Raw genomic sequence first — 21,599 nt, 5'->3', positions numbered from 1 at the left:
CAGAGCACGCCAGGCTGAAGGTAATGGGGCCCTTTATGTCCAGCTGTCCTTTGCCAACAACAAATTGTCGCTGTTTTTTGTGTTGTATATATGCTACTAGCTGGCCCGGCCATGCGTTGCTGTAGCTCATCCCTGTGATTGGCCCCAGCCTGTCCCGACCCATGACCTTTCCCCCCTCCTCCCCCATCCCCCACCCATGAGACCCCCCACCGCTACTCAGCCTAGTCTGCAAAGTCGAGCGGAGATGTGGAGAGGAAAGCTTTCCTACCCGCAGTACCAGTGTAGCCGCTGGTAGAGGCCACTGTTGTGCAACCTCTCCTGTACTCCCAGCATCCCCGACTGAGTTTTGTGTTCGGAAACAGTGGGTTTTACCTGCTTTACCTGCCGTAGGTGTGACATCTGTCCACACAAACAGTATACAAACCCTCGGATATTCGCATGTGACGTCGTGTCCAAATTTCAACGCAATCAGTCAAGCAGTTGTGGAGAAACGTCATAGAACACAAACATGGACCTTTTACATTTTTATATATATAGATATGGTAGTTTATGTAGGTTTTATTTTAGTTTTATATTATATGACGGCATTACCATATGGTGTCTCTTTATTATTATTTTTCCAACGCTTTTACGGCTTTCCTAACAGCGCAGCCCTTTGCATATTGACTCAGAAGTACGTTCCGCTCAGGGGGGATGGACTGCTCCCTCTGCCAGCATGAATTTAGGTCTGCGTTCTAGATCTAGGAAAGGTGGTGCAGCCGCTATCACGTGACACCTCGCGGTCCAATAGCATTTCTCCCTTCGCGTTTTAATGACGTACCGACGCCGTGGAGAAGCAAAAGCGGTTCTTCAGTTAGCGATTTGCGGTGGCGCCTCACTCGTGGGTCTCGCCCTTTGGTTGCTGCTGCAGCGTTAGGCCACATTAAGCAGGTTTGTAGACGTCAAGAAGCCACTTCCCTTCCCCCTAAGCCCACATAAAACGCGCGAGAGGAAGGGAGACGGAGAGGCTGGGGGAAAGGGGTGACAGCGCAAGGACCTTCGGGAGTTGTAGTCTCAAGGAGCGCGGTGACTGCTGGGTATTCCAGTCTGAGCTTGGAGATAAAGCTCGTGCACATGCGTGTTGCCTACTCGATAAGGCTACGCTGCTTGAAGACTTTGTGTCGATCGCCGCCTAGTGGTTGTTGTTATCAGTGCTATATCGTCTTTAATTGCCGACGTTTTTCTGAGCTTTGCTACCAAATTGGGTACGGCGGGAGGAGAATGCCTGGTTCCGAAGCTGTGAAGTATAAATGGAAATAAATCACTCCGTAGCGTGTGGATCCGTCGCACGCCTTTCAAATAATATATTTGTGTAACTCCCGTTTACATACGTACTACATCTTGCAGTCGTGATATTATTTGAAAAGTGATACCTATTCAAAGAAGCAGGGATATTTTAAACAGTGCATTTAACCTGGTAGATTTATGCAGCTTGATTGTTAAGAGTGCTGTGTAGCATGGGTGAAATTTTATATTTACATTTGCCGCGAGGAGCTAAACTAAACCGATAAGGGTCTCAGGTTTCTTTGCTCGTGTTTCAAAAAAAATATGGGCATTCTCTAATGAGTATGAGCTACTCCTGACTGTTAGGCACTTGTAATTTACAGTACAGCAAAGTTGTGGCTCAGTGTTAGCTATATAACCACTCTAGCCAATTACTCTAAAAATGTACTGCAAAAACAGCAGGAGGCAGTGAATCCTTTATCATAATGCCCATTAAATTCCAGTGGTCTACTTTAAGTAGATACACAGGATACAAATGACCATGAGTATGGTCATCCAGGCTCTACTTCCTGAATGCTGTTAGCTGCCCACAGCTGTCTGCTTGTAGTAAAACTGTCAGAAAGAAGGGGAAGTGAGTAGAAGGACAGCCCCTCACCCCAAAACAGCACACACAGGAGTGGGTGAAGATAATCTAATGAGAGACTGGATTATGGCCATGATACATTTTTCTAAATTACTTGATTTGATTTTTTTAAAAATAATTGTGCCCATTATTTTATTATAGCACAGTCAGTAGAGCATTTGACTCCTAATCTCAGGGTTTGGGGGTTCAAGTCCCACATAGGCAAAAGATTCCTGCATTGCAGGGGGTTGAACTACATGACCTCCCAATTCTACAATTCTGTGATTATCACAATGTATCTTTTAAGCTTTACATGATTTCAGTGGCAACTTAATACTTCTCCCCACTTCCTATCTTATTCCATAGATTTATCGAAAGCTTTGTAAATTGGGAAGGATGCTTGTGTGTTTCACGTTATATAAATCCCACACATTGTGGGTTTTTTTACATTTTAATAAGTATGCAATAAACCCACTTGCATGACTTTTGGCATCTAAGCCATCTGGCTTATTTTTAGTTAAAGCTGGATATTAGGCAGAGGACAACTTTTTTAAAATGTGCATACAAATAAATGAACATGTGCAAGTGAGAAGAACCCACTTTCTTTCTTTCAGGTGGTTGCCCTAGAGAGGGGTAAGATCTAGTTATTAACAGTAAGGATTGCCATGGCATCGCAGTGGAGTTGGCATCTCAAACCACTACTAGGTGGTTCTCTCCCCTCCCTCTTCACATTTCTCTATTCTGAACACAATGCTTCTATGGATGCTGTGCCAGTATGTTTACTTCCAGGCAGTTCTTTCCTTGTTCATCACAAATCTCAGAGTGTTCCCAGCTAAGAGTCTGCTTGGCAGTAGGAAGGGTGACTCACAGGAAGAATGAAAGCTGGGAAACACAAGTTAATCGAATTTGCTATAGACATTGGCAAGTGTCCACAGCTGGCCTTCTCCCATTGCAACTGAAATCCTTTTACACTCTCTCCGTACTGAGAGTTTTTATGGCCAATTTACACAGACGCTGCTACGAGTTACACACCTCTATGAGCAATCAGATTCCACTTGCTTGTGGCTGAATAAGGATTGTATCTGTGTGCTGGGAACTGCATAGATTAAATATTTCAAAGCTTCTGTGATAGCATGAAGCCCATTCATCTCACTGGGGTTATGTCTGCAAAAGGTGTGGGGTTCTGATGTTGCTTGGGGCAGTATTGTTTAACTGGGATGAATGGAGGCCTTTTGCAGCCTGATCCTATATATGCATGTTTGGCTGAGAGTGCGTTCTCAAACAAAGTTCAGTTGTACTGTTTATACACCACTTTGACTTGTACAAGATTGGCAGGTCATAGTCAGTGATGTGAATTTTCTGGGATAATTTGCATCATAACATTTTCTGATGCCCCTAGAGAGTGCTCTAAGCTCCTCATGCTTATTGCATTTCATAAACAAATAAAAAAAACTTTGAAAATGCCACACTTGTCTAGTACAGTGGTACCTCGGGTTACAGATGCTTCAGGTTATAGACGCTTCGGGTTACAGACTCCGCTAGCCCAGAAATAGTACCCCGGGTTAAGAACTTTGCTTCAGGATGAGAACAGAAATCGTGCAGCAGCGGGAGGCCCCATTAGCTAAAGTGGTACCTCAGGTTAAGAACAATTTCAGGTTAAGAACGGACCTCCAGAACAAATTAAGTTCTTAACCTGAGGTACCACTGTATTGGATTTATAGTTGGCCTCTATTCATTGTTACTAATGAATTTAGGAAACAGGATGTTTTATCAGAAAAATAAAGCACTGGGGTGGGTGGGGGTGAAAATCCACCCTTGATCATGGGCAACAGTAGCAGCCCGAGTGGCTGGGGAAGCCCAGTCAGGTGGGCAGGGTACAAATAAATTGTTGTTGTTGTTGTTGTTGTTGTTGTTGTTGTTGTTGTTGTTGTTGTTGTTGTTGTTGTTGTTGTTAAGCCTGAGACATGAGTAATATTTTCATCATTGTGATCCAGCGTTCCTGGAGGAGGGAAGTTTGGGGCTACTTTTTATTTTACAAACCATGTTTTTATTTATTTTTCATGGTACAGAAGATACATTTTGTTACGACAGTAAGCAACAAACAACTTGTCTCAATAAAATTGCAGACTTTGGTCATTATCCGTAATAAAATTTCATTTGATTACTCTAAAAGATCTAGTTGCTGTACTTTAGGTTAGGGGTTACTTTTAAGGTGAACAAGTGATTGCAGAACTCCCTAGGAGCTAAAATGTCCTTATCGGTTCAGTGCAGCCTGGTTCTTAACTTTCCTATCCGCTCAGGCAGGATGCATCCTCTCCCAATTCACGTCACTGTGTGAAGGCTCTACGAAAACGTCTTTCGCAGTAAAGAACTGCTCTGTATGAAGGCACATGTGGTGGATGTGACTGTTGGAAGCTGATGATTCAGAACTTTCACCCACCTCTTACAATCTTCCTTCTATATTTCTGTGACAATACAACTTCTGTGTTGTTTGCCGCACTACTGTCTTAGAGGATCACCCTTCAGATTTCCTTGGGAATGTGAATCTGCCACTTTCCACACAGGTACCATTCTTAACATTAGTTTTTAAATGCAGTGCCACTGACTTTTTCATTTAAAGGTGTTTCCGATCGTGAAATACAATTAAAGTGGATTCAGAAAGTATCTTGTTTTCTCTCTTGCATATGTATTATTTTGTACTATTTTGTACATTCTATTGCCAAAGTTGAAGATATTGCCTGTAATTATATGTATTCTTTCATCTTGTGCTGCTAAGTATTTCCTTTTATCTTATTCTACAATTCTATGCATGCCTAATGCAGTGAGTTCTCATTGAACTCACTGGGGCTCATTTAGGGTTGGTTTGTAAGCTGGAAAGTATTAGAAGCTAAGACCGAAGACGAGACACAGTGACTGAAGATCTGACAGTTATGCAATTTACTCCACTGTCTCTTAGATTGCAGCTTTAAGCACTCAGAAAATCATTAAATACTCTATCTGTTCTGGCTCTTAAAACACATTTTTGTGCAATATGAATCTATTTTTAAAAAACCAAACCAAACCAAGAACTGTGTATTATACAACAGAAATTCACAGCTGTCACTGATGGCAAAATGAATGTGAATTTTTTTCCCCTCCAGGTTGTCCTATATGCTTTATATCTTAGTTTTTGGCTGCCACTGCATCCTCAGAAGAACTTGTGACAAGTTGAAAAATCAAGGTTTTTTTGCATACCTTTGAACAAATAATACCCTGTTGTCACAGAATGAAAATGGACAGACTTTCAGGAAAGAAAAGAAAAATGTTCATACACACAAAACCTCCACCCTTCATTTAGTTTATGATTAACATTCCGCTATTGCTGTGGAAAGTTGTTCCTATGTTGGTGCCATGAACAAGGGCTACTTGTCTCAATATACTGGCCATCAGATGAGGACTTTTTTTTAAGAGTTGATCTTTGTGACACTGTCCTCACAGGATAAGCCATTTGCATTCAACAACTTACCACATAGATCAGATAACCTTTAAAATTTTCACACCACCATATGTGGATAAAAGATAGGGTGAAAATTGTCCAGTTCACAGAATGGATCGCCACACACATGAATGGATCAATCCCTCTTTTTAAAACACATAGTCTACAGTAAATTTCAAATTTACGGTTTTCAAATGCCGAACAGGATGTACTACTCCTGTTTTATTTTTATTCACTCTTTCCATATCATGTTTGAAATAGGAGGATACCATTTGATCCACATAAAATAAATACAGTGGTACCTCGGTTTAAGAACAGCCCTGTTTACGAACTATTCGGTTTACGAACTCTACAAAACCAGAAGTAGTGTCCTGGTTTGCAAACTTTACCTCGGTCTAAGAACGGAAGCCGAACAGTGGAAGGGCACCAGCGGTGGGAGGCCTCACTAGGGAAAGCGCGCCTCAGTTTAAGAACGGTTTTAGTTTAAGAACAGACTTCCGGAACGGTTTAAGTTCGTAAACTGAGGTACACCTGTATACCTCATTGTTTGCAACAAAAGTTCTTTGTGCACCAGCCTACCGTTCTGCTATAAATGGTGGCCAGTAATGGTTGTGATTTTCTTTCCTCAACATGATTATTTCTGACAGTCATATTAAGTAATATAGCGCATTTTCTCTTGCTTTCAGAATATGAATGAGGACAGCTCTGTTGAAACGTCTAAAAAGAAGGAAGACAGAAGTCCAATTTGTGTTGGCAGAGAAGATGAGATTAAAAAACTACGAAGGACAACAGCGGTCATCCATGACAGAGAAGTTGTTGTTTTCTATCACGATGGAAGGTTTTATGCTCTGGATTGCCGCTGTTACCGTAAGAATTTTTCAGAAGATAGTGTTTTCGGAACAACTTTAAACGTTAGCTAGTTTGAGCCTCTGCTCTAATTTCATATTCTGTTCTTTTAACAGATACAGGAGGTCCCTTACATGAAGGAGATATAGAGGTATGTAAATACAGTACTTCCTCATTCAGAACCCTCTGATAAATAAGAATACTATTAACATAATGCTACAGTAATGCAATACTACTGTGCATTTACAGGGTGAGTCTTTTAAAAGAGCCCCCTGGGACATGTGTACTCTGTATCCACGGGCCTCTTTTAAAGGACTCGCCCTGTATTAGCTGGCTGCAGCATATATAGCTATAGCAGTTCTCAGAGTCCCCTGTGAACAGGGATTGGTTGTTAAACCACACTGTGAGTTGTAGCTCTGGGAGGAGAATAGGGGCCCCTAACTATTCTCAACACCCTTCACAAACTGCAGCTCCCAGAATCCTTTAGGGAAAGTCATGTTTAAAGTGGTACCATAGTGCTTTAAATGTATGTGACCTGCCTTCCACAAATGGGAGGGCTTGCTGTGTTAACAAAAGACTTTAGATCCATTGGGAAATCTCCCCTCCTCCAAAAAAAAGGGACTTCCTTCCCTTGTGGATTACCCTGTACCACATTCCAGTAGTGTGTGGAGCCGGAGGGTTGGGGGTGGGTAGGCAGAGCAGTTAATGTGAGACTCACCTTTCTACATTCGGCTGCATTTCAACCACACAAAAGTCACTTAAGTTCTACACAGACACACACAAACTGCTCTTCATCTTCCACCCAAGTGAGCAAGAGGCACCACAGTTCAATGGCCTATTTCAGCCAAGCAAAGGCATTCAAGCAGGATGTGGACGAGGGGTGGTGAGGGATGAGGTCTAGGGAGAGTCGTGGGGGTCAGAGAGCCTGGAGGCCTTCATTCAGCCTGTGGTTCTCCCCTGTTTACAGTAGGGAATCATGTAGGCAGAAGTTTGGGGAGGCCATTTTTACGGATACTCCTCCTCCCTCCGGTTGCTGTTCCAGGTGGTCCCCCCACCTTCCGCAGCAGATTTTCTGAGAGCAGGAGCAACTGCAAGGGGTAATAAGCACACACACAAAAATATCTTCCCCCTGTACACTGGCAAGAGCATGTTTTAGCAGAATTATGCTCATAGGATATTCTTGCAAATGAGACCAGACTTGGAATCCAAGCAAAAACCTTTAACTGCGCCAATTTCAACTGATGAAACCAAATTTCAGTTGGTGAGGTAAGAGTTCTAGTTATCTGAGGCTACTGTGTTACTGCAATGCAGAATGAAGTAGAAAGCATTGTTATAATTTATTCTGTGATGGCCATTCCTAAGGCTGCCTGCCCTTGGAATCTCAGAAGGCGGGTGTCCTTAAGAGTGAACCAGTGCTAAAGTTATTTTCCAATGAACTTTAAGGGACACTTTCCAGGAGTTTGCACACTTGAAATTTCCATGTTTTGTGAAATTTCAGATATTTATTTGTTTAATTTGTTACATTTATATGCTTTTTAAAAAACAGGAACTTTATACTCCTGTTATAGTGGTATGAAGGATTTTGTGGGGGGCATGTTCAGTGTAATGATCATCATCATCATCATTATTATTTTATTTGTGTGTCCCCCCCATCTGTTCATCCCTCCTTCCCTTGTGTGTTTAGGATATCAACGGACAGCCATGCATTATTTGCCCCTGGCACAGGTATAAAATAACCCTGGCAACAGGTGAAGGATTGTATCAAGCAATAAACCCCATGGAGCAATCTCCGAAACCCACATGGAAGTCTAAAGGAGTAAAACAGAGGACTCATAGAGTTACTGTGGACAGCGGCGATGTTTATGTGACTCTTTCAGATACAGATGACAATATAGATTCTGATCATTATGCTAATATACACAATAGGACTATACATCCTCCTAAGAAAAAATAGCATCTTCTGTGCTTCATAGAAATGGCTTTAAAATAACAATGAATGTGAATGGTATCCTTGCTGTCTAAAGAGCATTCAGCTTCTGAGTGATGGTATGAAACTGAGCTCCAGTCTCTCTCTAAAAAGGGAGTCGATCAGAGAAGTATTTGTGCCTTTGAGAAGAATATAGTATAGTATGCTTATAATAGATTAATTTTGCCAGTAATCAAAATGTTAGATTTATGTTGATCCAGCCTTCAAGTGTCTCTCGCTTCCAAAATATAAAATGATGTTTTAAAACTATCATGATGGACAAATGTTATCAATATAATTGGAGATGTTGTGCTTGTGTGCTAATATGATTTGTTATTGTTGGGAGTCTTTTATTCTTTGTCTCGCCCTTAATCCAGTCCTTCTCAAAATGATAGCCAAAGTTCGTATTGGTTTGTGCAAGAATTCCTGAAGGCTGTTCCAGCTGTGTAGTTATTTAGCAGTGCATAGATCTGCCTGTAAGTGAGGCAGGAGGGTGACAGGAGGGCGCCCAGCTTCTGCCTAATGCAACTTGGCTAGAAGCCAGCTCAGCCTTGTATCATCTGGAAGTGACAGGCTGCTTTGGGGCCAAATTGACTGTGCTGAAGGTATATCCTGGAAAAGCTGAACTCCTTGGTAGTTTGCCATGCCTCTCTTAACAGGCAAGGAGAAGAGTGCAATCGGTGTGTGTTGTGGCTGAATACTAGGTATGCCTCTATGTGGCTGTAGGGAGAGAGGGTAGGGGTGTGGTGTGGTGTGGTGTGTGTGTATACATATGAGTGAGAGAGATGTTGTTGTTGTTGTTGTTTAGTCGTTTAGTCGTGTCCGACTCTTCATGACCCCATGGACCATAGCACGCCAGGCACTCCTGTCTTGCACTGCCTCCCGCAATTTGGTCAAACTCATGTTCGTAGCTTCGAGAACACTGTCCAACCATCTTGTCCTCTGTCGTCCCCTTCTCCTAGTGCCCTCAATCTTTCCCAACATCAGGGTCTTTTCCAAGGATTCTTCTCTTCTCATGAGGTGGCCAAAGTATTGGAGCCTCAGCTTCACGATCTGTCCTTCCAGTGAGCACTCAGGGCTGATTTCCTTAAGAATGGATAGGTTTGATCTTCTTGCAGTCCATGGGACTCTCAAGAGTCTCCTCCAGCACCATAATTCAAAAGCATCAATTCTTCGGCGATCAGCCTTCTTTATGGTCCAGCTCTCACTTCCATACATCACTACTGGGAAAACCATAGCTTTAACTATACGGACCTTTGTCGGCAAGGTGATGTCTCTGCTTTTTAAGATGCTGTCTAGGTTTGTCATTGCTTTTCTCCCAAGAAGCAGGCGTCTTTTAATTTCGTGACTGCTGTCACCATCTGCAGTGATCAAGGAGCCCAAGAAAGTAAAATCTCTCACTGCCTCCATTTCTTCCCCTTCTATTTGCCAGGAGGTGATGGGACCAGTGGCCATGATCTTGGTTTTTTTGATGTTGAGCTTCAGACCATATTTTGCGCTCTCCTCTTTCACCCTCATTAAAAGGTTCTTTAATTCCTCCTCGCTTTCTGCCATCAAGGTTGTGTCATCTGCATATCTGAGGTTGTTGATATTTCTTCCGGCAATCTTAATTCCGTCTTGGGATTCATCTAGTCCAGCCTTTCGCATGATGAATTCTGCATATAAGTTAAATAAGCAGGGAGACAATATACAACCTTGTCGTACTCCTTTCCCAATTTTGAACCACTCAGTTGTTCCATATCCAGTTCTAACTGTAGCTTCTTGTCCCACATAGAGATTTCTCAGGAGACAGATGAGGTGATCAGGCACTCCCATTTCTTTAAGAACTTGCCATAGTTTGCTGTGGTCGACACAGTCAAAGGCTTTTGCATAGTCAATGAAGCAGAAGTAGACGTTTTTCTGGAACTCTCTAGCTTTCTCCATAATCCAGCGCATGTTTGCTATTTGGTCTCTGGTTCCTCTGCCCTTTCGAAATCCAGCTTGCACTTCTGGGAGTTCTCGGTCCACATACTGCCTAAGCCTGCCTTGTAGAATTTTAAGCATAACCTTGCTAGCGTGTGAAATGAGCGCAATTGTGCGGTAGTTGGAGCATTCTTTGGCACTGCCCTTCTTTGGAATTGGGATGTAGACTGATCTTCTCCAATCCTCTGGCCATTGCTGAGTTTTCCAAACTTGCTGACATATTGGGTGTAGCACCTTAACAGCATCATCTTTTAAAATTTTAAATAGTTCAGCTGGAATATCATCACTTCCACTGGCCTTGTTATTAGCAGTGCTTTCTAAGGCCCATTTGACTTCACTCTCCAAGATGGCTGGCTCAAGGTCAGCAACCACACTACCTGGGGTGTACGAGACCTCCATATCTTTCTGGTATAATTCCTCTGTGTATTCTTGCCACCTCTTCTTGATGTCTTCTGCTTCTGTTAGGTCCATTCCACTTTTGTCCTTGATTATGGTAATCTTTGTACGAAATGTTCCTTTCATATCTCCAATTTTCTTGAACAGATCTCTGGTTTTCCCCATTCTATTGTTTTCCTCTATTTCTTTGCATTGCTCATTTAAGAAGACCCTCTTGTCTCTCCTTGCTGTTTTTTGGAAATCTGCATTCAGTTTCCTGTATCTTTCCCTATCTCCCTTGCATTTTGCTTGCCTCCTCTCCTCCGCTATTTGTAAGGCCTCGTTGGACAGCCATTTTGCTTTCTTGCATTTCCTTTTCCTTGGGATGGTTTTCGTTGCTGCCTCCTGTATAATGTTACGAGCCTCCATCCATAGTTCTTCAGGCACTCTGTCCACCAAATCTAAATCCTTAAACCTGTTCCTCACTTCCACTGTGTATTCATAAGGGATTTGATTCAGATTGTATCTTACTGGCCCAGTGGTTTTTCCTACTTTCTTCAGTTTAAGCTGGAATTTTGCTATAAGAAGCTGATGATCTGAGTTACAGTCAGCTCCAGGTCTTGTTTTTGCTGACTGTATAGAGCTTCTCCATCTTTGGCTGCAGAGAATATAATCAATCTGATTTCGATGCTGCCCATTTGGTGATATCCATGTGTAGAGTCGTCTCTTGTGTTGTTGGAAGAGAGTGTTTGTGATGACCAGCTTGTTCTCTTGACAGAACTCTATTAGCCTTTGCCCTGCTTCATTTTGAACTCCCAGGCCAAACTTGCCAGTTGTTCCTTTTATCTCTTGATTCCCTACTTTAGCATTCCAATCCCCTGTAATGAGAAGAACATCCTTCTTTGGTGTCATTTCTAGAAGGTGTTGTAGGTCTTCATAGAATTGGTCAATTTCACTTTCTTCAGCACCGGTAGTTGGTGCATAAACTTGGATTACTGTGATGTTAAAAGGTCTGCCTTGGATTCGTATCGAGATCATTCTGTCATTTTTGAGATTGCATCCCATTACAGCTTTTGCCACTCTTTTGTTGACTATGAGGGCCACTCCATTTCTACTACGGGATTCTTGCCCACAGTAGTAGATATGATAGTCATCCGAACTGAATTCGCCCATTCCCTTCCATTTTAGTTCACTGATGCCCAGGATGTCGATATTTATTCTTGTCATCTCATTTTTGACCACATCCAGCTTACCTCCATTCATGGTTCTTACATTCCAGGTTCCTATGCAATATTTTTCTTTACAGCATCGGACTTTCCTTTCGCTTCCAGGCATATCCGCAACTGAGCGTCCTTTCGGCTTTGGCCCAGCCGCTTCATCAGCTCTGAATCTACTTGTACTTGTCCTCCGCTCTTCCTCAGTAGCATGTTGGACGCCTTCCGACCTGAGGGGCTCATCTTCCAGCGTCATAACTTTTATATGCCTGTTGTCTTTGTCCATGGAGTTTTCTTGGCAGGGTTACTGGAGTGGCTTGCCAGTTCCTTCTCCAGGTGGATCACGTTTAGTCAAAACTCTCCACTATGACCTGTCCATCTTGGGTGGTCCTGCATGGCATAGCTCATAGCTTCTCTGAGTTATTCAAGCCCCTTCGCCACGACAAGGCATTGATCCATGAAGGGGAGTGAGAGAGATACAGTAAGCTAATGCAGTGATAAACACCTGGGTGGTCCAAATTGGTAGAGTGGACTCCAGAAAAGGGAGAAAATACTTGCCAAAGGATGGAGGACCATGACTTAGAGAAGTCTATCACTCATCTTTAACACAGAGACACATAATCCTTCTCAGATAATGGTTTCATTTTCACGAAATGATGCTCAAGGATTTGACACACTGGCATTTTTTCATGCTTATTCTTGTCTTAATAGATGTGCAATTACTCAGTTATGCATATTACCTAGGTACAGCCATGCTCTGAGGAATGTTAAGTATTTAACTCTTACTTTGTCAGTTTCGTTTCTAGATATGCAATGCATCACAAAAGTCTATTGAAATACTTATGAAACTTTCGCTGAAAATACAGAAGGAAAGGCTAAAAGCAATTCAGGGAGCATATTGTAGTTTCTTATGTGCCACGTAATGCATTTTCTCCCTTGCCAACCAGTGGTTGGCAGGTCTTTAGATTGCTTTCTCCTGGTCCTTGGAAACTCTGGCAATTGATGATGGCAAAGGAGTCAACTCCTAGGGGCTAGGGCCCCTTCGCCTCCCCAATAAAATATTTGAGGGGACCGCCACCCCCCAGGTTGATGGACATTGCCATTCAAATGGTGTGCATGCACCACACCATGTGATTGATTATGTAGGGAGGGTCTTATCTGAGCCCCCGCAATATTTTATTCAAGTTGGCACCCCTGGCACCCCTATCAAAATGTAAAGCAATACCATGTGGCGCCCTTCTATGTGGCTGATGTAGTATTTAAAAACCCATCCTACTGTGTTTGCCAACCCCACACTACCACTGCAAATCCCTGGTAGGTGCTGGAACTGATGCAGAGATGCTGTAAAAGCTTTCAAAAGTTATCTCACCACAAAGGATAAACTTTGCAGCAGCAGCAGCAGCAGCCACACATATCTGTAACATTTAATCAGGTCTGGGGTTTTTGCTAAGTAAAGAAATCTGCCCTTTCTCTCCTAGCTGCAAACAGAGCCCTTTTCTTCCAGTAGCGAGAAACTCTGCACAGGAAAGAGTTTGTGAGCAACAAAGCCCCTTTTACACAGTAGCTTTGGATAAGCCTGGCACTCACTGCTGTGTAGGTGGAGCTGCTGGGAGCAATTTGCCCTTCCTGTACAGTATGTGGCTAGCTGACTGACAAGGACAATTGAGAAGGAAAAGAAAATAACCAAATTCCTGCACTGCCCTTAATTTGATGACGCTTCTCTGGAGTTCAGAGTTCTGAAACCATTTTCTAGTGTACGATTGAACTTTGTTTTTAAACCAAGCCCAAAGGAAAGCTCTGTACTGTATTGCATACATACTGGAAGAGCGAGTTAAAAGACAAAATACTGTAAAACTAAATGCCTTTTGGACAGGATCAGTCAAAAGAAGCTATGAGTGTGCTTAGGAAAATAATAGGAATTGTGACATATATACATACATAGGCAGCTATTTTGCTGTCAAAAATTCCAAAATAGCCTTGCAATTATCAACTAGTAATTAAAATGTTAGTCATTCTTCAACTTTTTAATATTACTTTTACTACCTTAATAATTAGATACTGGCAAATTATGTATGGTGAAAAAATGAGACTTTGGAAATGTTTGTTTTTCTTGCATAAGTCCATTGACCTGTTTTTGTAATATCTATTTAAAAACATGCCTGTTGATTCTATCAAAATGGTATTCAGTGTTTTGAGGATTAAGACATTCTGAAACTATTGCATGAAATGTGGTACTGAGCATACACATGGACAAGCCGTTATTTGGTTTATTTCTACTAGAGAAGGAACATACCAAACTATTTACAGTGTGGAACCTGCGTTCATCTGTAGTGTGTGTGTGTGTGTGTGTGTAAATTGCATTTGCTTGAGTAATGGAAAATGAAGACTATCTTCACATATTTGTGTATTGAAATAAAACAGTGCACAAGCAGAAAAATTACAGCTATGTATACCATACAAGGGAGCATTATTATTCATTTTTATTATCTATTTTCAAAAGTAGTGTATGGATGCTTGGTGATTCCTTAATCAACTCTGAAGATACTTCGTGTGGGAAGGAAGTTGCAGAGTCGCTTGCCGTTGCCCTGACTCTGGGAAATCCATCTGCATCGAGATCATCACTGCTGCTTTCCCTGGAGCTCTTGTCTGTTTCAATTATGCTTTTAATTCTTCCCAGTGCTTTATTAATGGAGAGTGCCTGTATACACATAAGAGGTACATTTTTTGGCATAAAGAAACGGAAAGGTTTGGAATCCTCTGCATTTCTGCCTAACTTTAAGAGAGAGAGTTTTGCAGTATAGCGAGTAGGCTACTTGGTTAGGTACCTTGGTTCATGAACGCCTTGTGAGTCGAAACCCGGAAGTGAGTGTTCCAGTTTGCGAATGTTCTTTGGAACCCGAACGTCCAACGCAGCTTCCAGTTGGCTGCAGGAGCTTCCTACAGCCAATTGGAAGCCGCGCCTTGGGTTCCGAACGTTTTGGAAGTCGAAAGGGCTTCCGGAATGGATTCCATTTGACTTCCGAGGTACCACTGTATATCAAATGCCTGGAGGAAAGGATAGAATCGCGATGGGGATGAGGTGAGCAGATTCACACTTTGAAAATTTCCGGACTGGTTTCAGCCTAAAATGCTGTGTGTATGTGTGTGTGTTGTCCTACCCCTTGAACCATCCCATCAATACTGCATATGGTCAACACATTTTTCTCATGAACATTAATAAATGTTGGCATATTGGCAGTTGGATGATCATCCTCTTGAGGTTCAAGGATGAGTGACACTTGATCCTGCTTGAGTGCCAGTGGCAGTTTCTGGACTGTCGTGAAGAGCTGCCCTTTGCAGAGTGCAATACAAATAACCTAAATTACAGGTTACCTGTATATATGCTACTGTAGGTAGGCAATGCTGGTCGAGGAAAGGTCACAGCTAGCAAGCCAGCTACAGCTGGGCATTGGTAATGTGCACTAAAAGTGTGCACAGTAATTGAAGAATAATGCATGGCTTCAATTCTTTGCTGAGGGGAAGGGGAAGCACGAAACAAGAAGGACCAGAAAGAACAGTATTTACTAACCTACCAAATAAATTAGTGCTGCATAAGAAATGCACATTACACCACTGAGGGCGGTCTTCGCTGGATAGGAAATGACATCATAAAGGAACATGGATTTATCCTGTAGAGAAGAAGAAGAAGAGTTTGGACTTGATATCCCGCCTTTCACTCCCCTTAAGGAGTCTCAAAGTGGCTAACAATCTCCTTTCCCTTCCTGCCCCACAACAAACACTCTGTGAGAGAAATGGAAGGGGGAAGAAGTTCCAACAATACAAGATTGGCATGTTAAATTAGTTGAATTTTTGAACCTAGCCAAAATGATGGCTACTATAAGAAATGTTCCCAAACAAAAAATAAAAAAATGAGTGGAAATATGTGGAGGATTATTTGAACAAAGAGGGTATTGAAACAAAATTGGTGATCTGCCTAAATTAAGATACACATAGAGTGATGTATTTGAAAGGTGGTGTAAGCCAAAACCCCTTAGGGTTGTAGTATGAGTAAATTAAGGAAAGCGAGCGAATGGAAATTGGTGAAGGAAGTGATACACAAACAATTGGAAGTCGTTTTTAAGTTTTAAATAATTTTTTCCTTTTGTTTCTTTATTGCTCTCTTTAATTCTTTTACAATCTGTATATTTTTTATGTATGTTATATTATGTTGTATCCTTTTTTTAGGAAGGAGGGATTGAATTTCTATTTTTTGTTTATGTTTTAAATTTCTTTTTCTGTTTGTGTTTGTTATATTTTAAAGAAGTTAAATAAAGATGGGGTTTTAATTATTTAAAAAAACATTAAACAAACACTCTGTGAGGTGAGTGAGGCTAAGAGACTTCAGAAAAGAGTGACTAGCCCAAGGTCACCCAGCAGCTGCATGTGGAGGAGCAGGGAAGCGAACACGGTTCACCAGATTACGAGTCCACCGCTCTTAACCACTACTCCACGCTGGGATTCACAGTCAAGGGATTCATTCTTCTGCCATATTGCAGTTTGGTATCCATGATCCATTCACTTTTAAGTTCCATTGGTTTGAATGGGAGAGTTAAGAACTTGCTTATATCTTCCTTATTTAAATCAATGGGACATAAAGCTCAACATGGATAACAATCTAATGTCCACATGCTAGACAGTTCCTAAATATTTCCATGCAGAGCCCCTGATGTGGTTCGTTAACTCTCTGTGCGCACACACACGCTGCTGCCCCAGACAAATTTTTTTTTGGGGGGGGGGGAAGACTTGGGAATGATCAGGTCCACAAATTGACAGGTACCACCCTGTTGTAGATTATGTAAATCCTAAACATATTTCATGGAAATAGTTTCCATTGATATCAATAGAACATAAGGCTACAAGCCTACGCATATTGACATGGGAGTAAACCCTTTAAACTTAGTGGGACTTAGTTTCTAGCAAATATGCACAAAACACTAGTCTCTAATCCACAAGCCTATACCACAATATTTCTATTAGTCTGCCACAAGATTCCTTTTTGTTTGTGCTGTAATATGCTATCACAGGAACATTGGAAGCTGCCATACTGAATCTTATACTGAATCCTTGTCTGCACAAGGAAGATCAAGCTATGTGAATGTTAAAAAAAAAGGTATTTGCACCTAACATTTTTAGGGCAAATAGCATCAGCTGATGCGGCTTATAATTATGAGAATCTCAAGATGGCATGGAGGAGGAAATTTTACCTTCTCATCCTCTGTTGTGGTGCTGAGGAAAATCGCTCATACATTCACTTAGAACTCACTTAGAAAATATGAGATGGGGGAGTCACACTCATTGCCTACCTTCAATTTATAAAGAGGTTGTTTGGGAGCATTCAGTTTCTGCAAGAGACGGTGTGATACCCTTTGCAGGTCTGTCAATTTTCGGAGGAGGTGTGGCTGCACGAATTTAGCAATTGATTTTGAAGAGCGGGAGAGGTGAGTTAGCCCATTCCTAATCATTACCGCATGAGCGGAATAGAACACTCTTGCCACAACAGACCTAGACTCCTGCACGGTGCGATTGCTGTCCTGAAATATAAGTCAATACAAGGAGGGAGAAAAAAATAGTAAAATTACGGTACTTGGGGAGGGAGAGGTCTAGAACAGAGAAAGGCAGTTTGATGCATTATTAAGACCTTTGGGTAGAGCATTCGGGATCACATGAAAATTCCACATTCCACTTTTAAGTATGCATTATGTGTATGGGAAAAAGGGAAAGTGATGTGGTCAGATGTGAAAGAGGACAAGGCTCCTGTACCTTCAACAGTTGTCTAGATGAATTTCAGCAGGCTTAGCTTCCAAAACATGCTCCTCCCATCGAAATTCCCTTACCAGGGGAACGGAGGAAATGAGTGGTAGTAGGTGGTGATCCCACTGGAAACTGTACAGCTCAGACACTTGGTACGCCACAGCCAAGTGTGAAGTGAGATAGCTGCAACTGGTGGCATCTTCCTTATTTCCAATGCCTCTGGGTGTGGGATGTGACATCACTGAAGCAGTCAAATACAACATTTCCTGTTTGTCCAGAGTGGGCACCCAGGGGAATGTTGCTCCAGCCAGGAGGACTTACTGTCACACCTGGTCTGGAGCATCCTCCCCCTGTGTGTGACCAGGTATATGGACATGGCCCTAGCAGACCCTACAAAAGGGCTGGTCAAGCAGCCATCTTCCCTTTTCCACCTTATACCATTTTGCCATTTGCTGTCCGCAGGCTCTCAGCCAGCAGCACATGGGCTCATCCCTCACAGAGGATGAACCCACATTTTTCTCTGTATCTGTAACTACAAGATAAAGCCTGCCTCCAGGACCATACAGTGAACTGAATGTAGTAAACATTACCATTACCGTACTTTTAAAAGGAAGACTGTTGTGTCATTATTCTTTTTAAGAGGGAACTAAAGGGGATTTACCAGGAACAATCCAATCTGGACAAGTCAGATTGGATTGCTTAACTCAAATGATTCTCACAAATCCATCAACTAGCTTCCTGCAATGTACAAGGGAGGGAATGTCCTCTGCTACTAGCTCACTAGCATGAGTGAGGAAGGGTAATATTTAATCAATATATTATCTCCTGGAGATATGAAAGGAACATTTCGTACAAAGATTACCATAATCAAGGACAAAAGTGGTAAGGACCTAACAGAAGCAGAAGACATCAAGAAGAGGTGGCAGGAATACACAGAGGAATTATACCAGAAAGATATGGAGGTCTCGTACACCCCAGGTAGTGTGGTTGCTGACCTTGAGCCAGACATCTTGGAGAGTGAAGTCAAATGGGCCTTAGAAAGCACTGCTAATAACAAAGCCAGTGGAAGTGATGATATTCCAGCTGAACTATTTAAAATTTTAAAAGATGATGCTGTTAAGGTGCTACACCCAATATGCCAGCAAGTTTGGAAAACTCAGCAATGGCCAGAGGATTGGAGAAGATCAGTCTACATCCCAATTCCAAAGAAGGGCAGTGCCAAAGAATGCTCCAACTACCGCACAATTGCGCTCATTTCACACGCTAGCAAGGTTATGCTTAAAATTCTACAAGGCAGGCTTAGGCAGTATGTGGACGGAGAACTCCCAGAAGTGCAAGCTGGATTTCGAAAGGGCAGAGGAACCAGAGACCAAATAGCAAACATGCGCTGGATTATGGAGAAAGCTAGAGAGTTCCAGAAAAACGTCTACTTCTGCTTCATTGACTATGCAAAAGCCTTTGACTGTGTCGACCACAGCAAACTATGGCAAGTTCTTAAAGAAATGGGAGTGCCTGATCACCTCATCTGTCTCCTGAGAAATCTCTATGTGGGACAAGAAGCTACAGTTAGAACTGGATATGGAACAACTGAGTGGTTCAAAATTGGGAAAGGAGTACGACAAGGTTGTATATTGTCTCCCTGCTTATTTAACTTATATGCAGAATTCATCATGCGAAAGGCTGGACTAGATGAATCCCAAGCCGGAATTAAGATTGCCGGAAGAAATATCAACAACCTCAGATATGCAGATGACACAACCTTGATGGCAGAAAGTGAGGAGGAATTAAAGAACCTTTTAATGAGGGTGAAAGAGGAGAGCGCAAAATATGGTCTGAAGCTCAACATCAAAAAAACCAAGATCATGGCCACTGGTCCCATCACCTCCTGGCAAATAGAAGGGGAAGAAATGGAGGCAGTGAGAGATTTTACTTTCTTGGGCTCCTTGATCACTGCAGATGGTGACAGCAGTCACGAAATTAAAAGACGCCTGCTTCTTGGGAGAAAAGCAATGACAAACCTAGACAGCATCTTAAAAAGCAGAGACATCACTTTGCCGACAAAGGTCCGTATAGTTAAAGCTATGGTTTTCCCAGTAGTGATGTATGGAAGTGAGAGCTGGACCATAAAGAAGGCTGATCGTCGAAGAATTGATGCCTTTGAATTATGGTGCTGGAGGAGACTCTTGAGAGTCCCATGGACTGCTAGAAGATCAAACCTATCCATTCTTAAGGAAATCAGCCCTGAGTGCTCCCTGGAAGGACAGATCGTGAAGCTGAGGCTCCAATACTTTGGCCACCTCATGAGAAGAGAAGAATCCTTGGAAAAGACCCTGATGTTGGGAAAGATGGAGGGCACTAGGAGAAGGGGACGACAGAGGACGAGATGGTTGGACAGTGTTCTCGAAGCTACGAACATGAGTTTGACCAAACTGCGGGAGGCAGTGCAAGACAGGAGTGCCTGGCGTGCTGTGGTCCATGGGGTCACGAAGAGTCGGACACGACTAAACGACTAAACAACAACAACATTATCTCCTACTATCCTCAACATTCCCACACTGGGCCCTATTGCTGATGTAGTATAGTTTGCCATTGGGGGGACAATGAATATATGATGAGATCTGCAAGCATCTTTGCCCTGGCATTCATTCATTTATTATATTAATATCTCACTTTTAATCCAAGGAGCTCAAGATGGCATAAATGGATCTCTCCCTCCCCACAACCTTGTGGGGGAGGTTAGGCTGAGAGACAGTGACAGGGCTGTCATCCAGGGACTTCATGGCTGAGTGGGAATTTGAACCCTGGTCCTTCCTAGTCCAACATTCCAGCAAATGCACCAAGTTGACATGTATTTTAGACAATTATTCACAGAAACACCAGTAAGGGGGGGGGGGAATTACGGTAGCATTACTACCCTTGGGCTCCTTACTAAAGAACATTGTATGCCATAGATCTTTAGACTGCTTTAGAAACATCAGTTTAACCCTGCTTACTTGGATAAATTAGCCAAAACTCAATAGATGCACACATGGGTGTGCTTATTTTGGGGATTTAGTAATAACATTGTTTTTATCATCATTGGATGAAAATGATACTAAAAAGAAAAAAAATATGTGGAGCAGGTTTCTGGAGGTATGCTATGCCAAAACTTGTCTCCCCTGAATATATTAATTATTTTTCTAACTTTGTGTATAACTTTGTGGTATAAGTAAAACATTTAGCTGAAACTTTGCTGAGTTTGCAATAAATGCAATCTTTAACAGACTATTGTATAAAGAAACTTAACTTTCAAATAATAGTGAAATAGTATTAGTATTAGTTCAGAAACATTACCTGGTTGGAGCTTGTCAGTCTCAGTAAATTGGGGAATTCATCCCTAATCTCATCTATAATTTCCAAGAAGACTCTCTGTATTATCTGGGCTGAATTGAAAAACAGTAGTTAAAAATAATAAAGCCCCTGTTCTCAAAATTATACTTATCGTGTAAGCATTGTTCAAACATGAAATATTTAGGTTGGAGCAAGTCTGCAGCATCAGAACGAAGAACTATGGTTGCTGTCCAGCCAATTGCTGGCTGATCTAAATTAGCAAAATTCTATTCTATTGGGCCATAAACCAACATGGCCAACGTTTCAAGGACCATGTGCTAGTGGTAGGTGGGACCAAAGGCATTCTAGCTAGGCAAAAACATGTATGTATGGAATAGGGCTAGCGAGGGCCATGGCTGGTGCAGAAGGGGTGTGGCATGGGGAAAATTCCACAGCCCAGAGAGGCATTGGGGGCTATATTTGGCCCCCAGGAATGAGGTTCCCTACCCCTGGCCTATCTGGTAGAAACAGATTTTTTTAAAAAATCAAGTACAAAGGTATAGAGAAGGCAGTGTTTTCTGAATCCAGGATTTGAGAACTCACACACAGAGTAGCTCATACCTTGTCCAGCAAATTTCCTGACCAGCTCTCCACATATCCAGCCAATTGGCCTGAGAGACATCCTGCATGCCCTGGTGTCTGTCTACAGCTCCTAAAATTAGTCTAACCAAGCTGATATTTCAGGCTGCAAATGACAATATGCCATACTTATGTGTA

At 42.2% G+C, this 21,599-nt stretch overlaps 2 protein-coding genes across 4 annotated transcripts; one reads left to right on the top strand and one right to left on the bottom strand.

Annotated features, from left to right (window-relative positions):
• The first annotated feature begins 787 nt into the window (after nt 1–787).
• Nucleotides 788–8,517, top strand: RFESD (Rieske Fe-S domain containing). Of its 3 annotated transcripts, none has more exons than XM_088652931.1 (5): nt 817–930; nt 4,190–4,449; nt 6,047–6,227; nt 6,323–6,357; nt 7,891–8,517. In XM_088652931.1, exons 3-5 carry the CDS (start codon nt 6,050–6,052, stop codon nt 8,158–8,160), a joined length of 483 nt encoding a protein of 160 aa, XP_088509057.1. In that variant the 5' UTR covers nt 817–930; nt 4,190–4,449; nt 6,047–6,049; the 3' UTR covers nt 8,161–8,517. The 3 variants fall into 3 exon arrangements, with proteins under 3 accessions (XP_034956177.1, XP_088509057.1, XP_088509058.1); XM_088652932.1 differs by having other exon boundaries at nt 854–930; nt 4,186–4,449; XM_035100286.3 differs by lacking the exon at nt 4,190–4,449 and having other exon boundaries at nt 788–930.
• A 5,599-nt stretch (nt 8,518–14,116) lies between these two features.
• On the bottom strand, nt 14,117–21,599 carry SPATA9 (spermatogenesis associated 9). The gene is made up of 5 exons (XM_035100298.2): nt 21,444–21,599; nt 20,847–20,935; nt 17,066–17,293; nt 15,296–15,391; nt 14,117–14,421 (listed from the first exon to the last, which is right to left on the bottom strand). The coding sequence occupies exons 1-5, from the start codon at nt 21,502–21,504 to the stop codon at nt 14,194–14,196; spliced, it is 702 nt and encodes a 233-aa protein (XP_034956189.1). The 5' UTR covers nt 21,505–21,599; the 3' UTR covers nt 14,117–14,193.

The sequence above is a fragment of the Zootoca vivipara genome, chromosome 10 (assembly GCF_965207765.1).
Source record: "Zootoca vivipara chromosome 10, rZooViv2.hap1.1, whole genome shotgun sequence".
Classification (NCBI taxonomy): Eukaryota; Metazoa; Chordata; class Lepidosauria; order Squamata; family Lacertidae; genus Zootoca; species Zootoca vivipara.
Note: the sequence above shows the minus strand (reverse complement) of the source record. Positions and strands in the feature narration are given on the sequence as shown.

Bases quoted from the DNA above. Each gene is read 5' to 3' on its own strand.
- RFESD (XM_035100286.3), top strand. From the start codon at position 6,050: ATGAATGAGGACAGCTCTGTTGAAACGTCTAAAAAGAAGGAAGACAGA. The intron at 6,228-6,322 runs GTAAGAATTTTT...TTCTTTTAACAG, and splicing joins TCTGGATTGCCGCTGTTACC to ATACAGGAGGTCCCTTACAT. The intron at 6,358-7,890 runs GTATGTAAATAC...TTGTGTGTTTAG, and splicing joins TACATGAAGGAGATATAGAG to GATATCAACGGACAGCCATG.
- SPATA9 (XM_035100298.2), bottom strand. From the start codon at position 21,504: ATGTCTCTCAGGCCAATTGGCTGGATATGTGGAGAGCTGGTCAGGAAA. The intron at 17,294-20,846 runs GTAATGTTTCTG...CTTATATTTCAG, and splicing joins GACTGACAAGCTCCAACCAG to GACAGCAATCGCACCGTGCA. The intron at 15,392-17,065 runs GTAGGCAATGAG...TCTTCTCTACAG, and splicing joins AACCTCTTTATAAATTGAAG to GATAAATCCATGTTCCTTTA.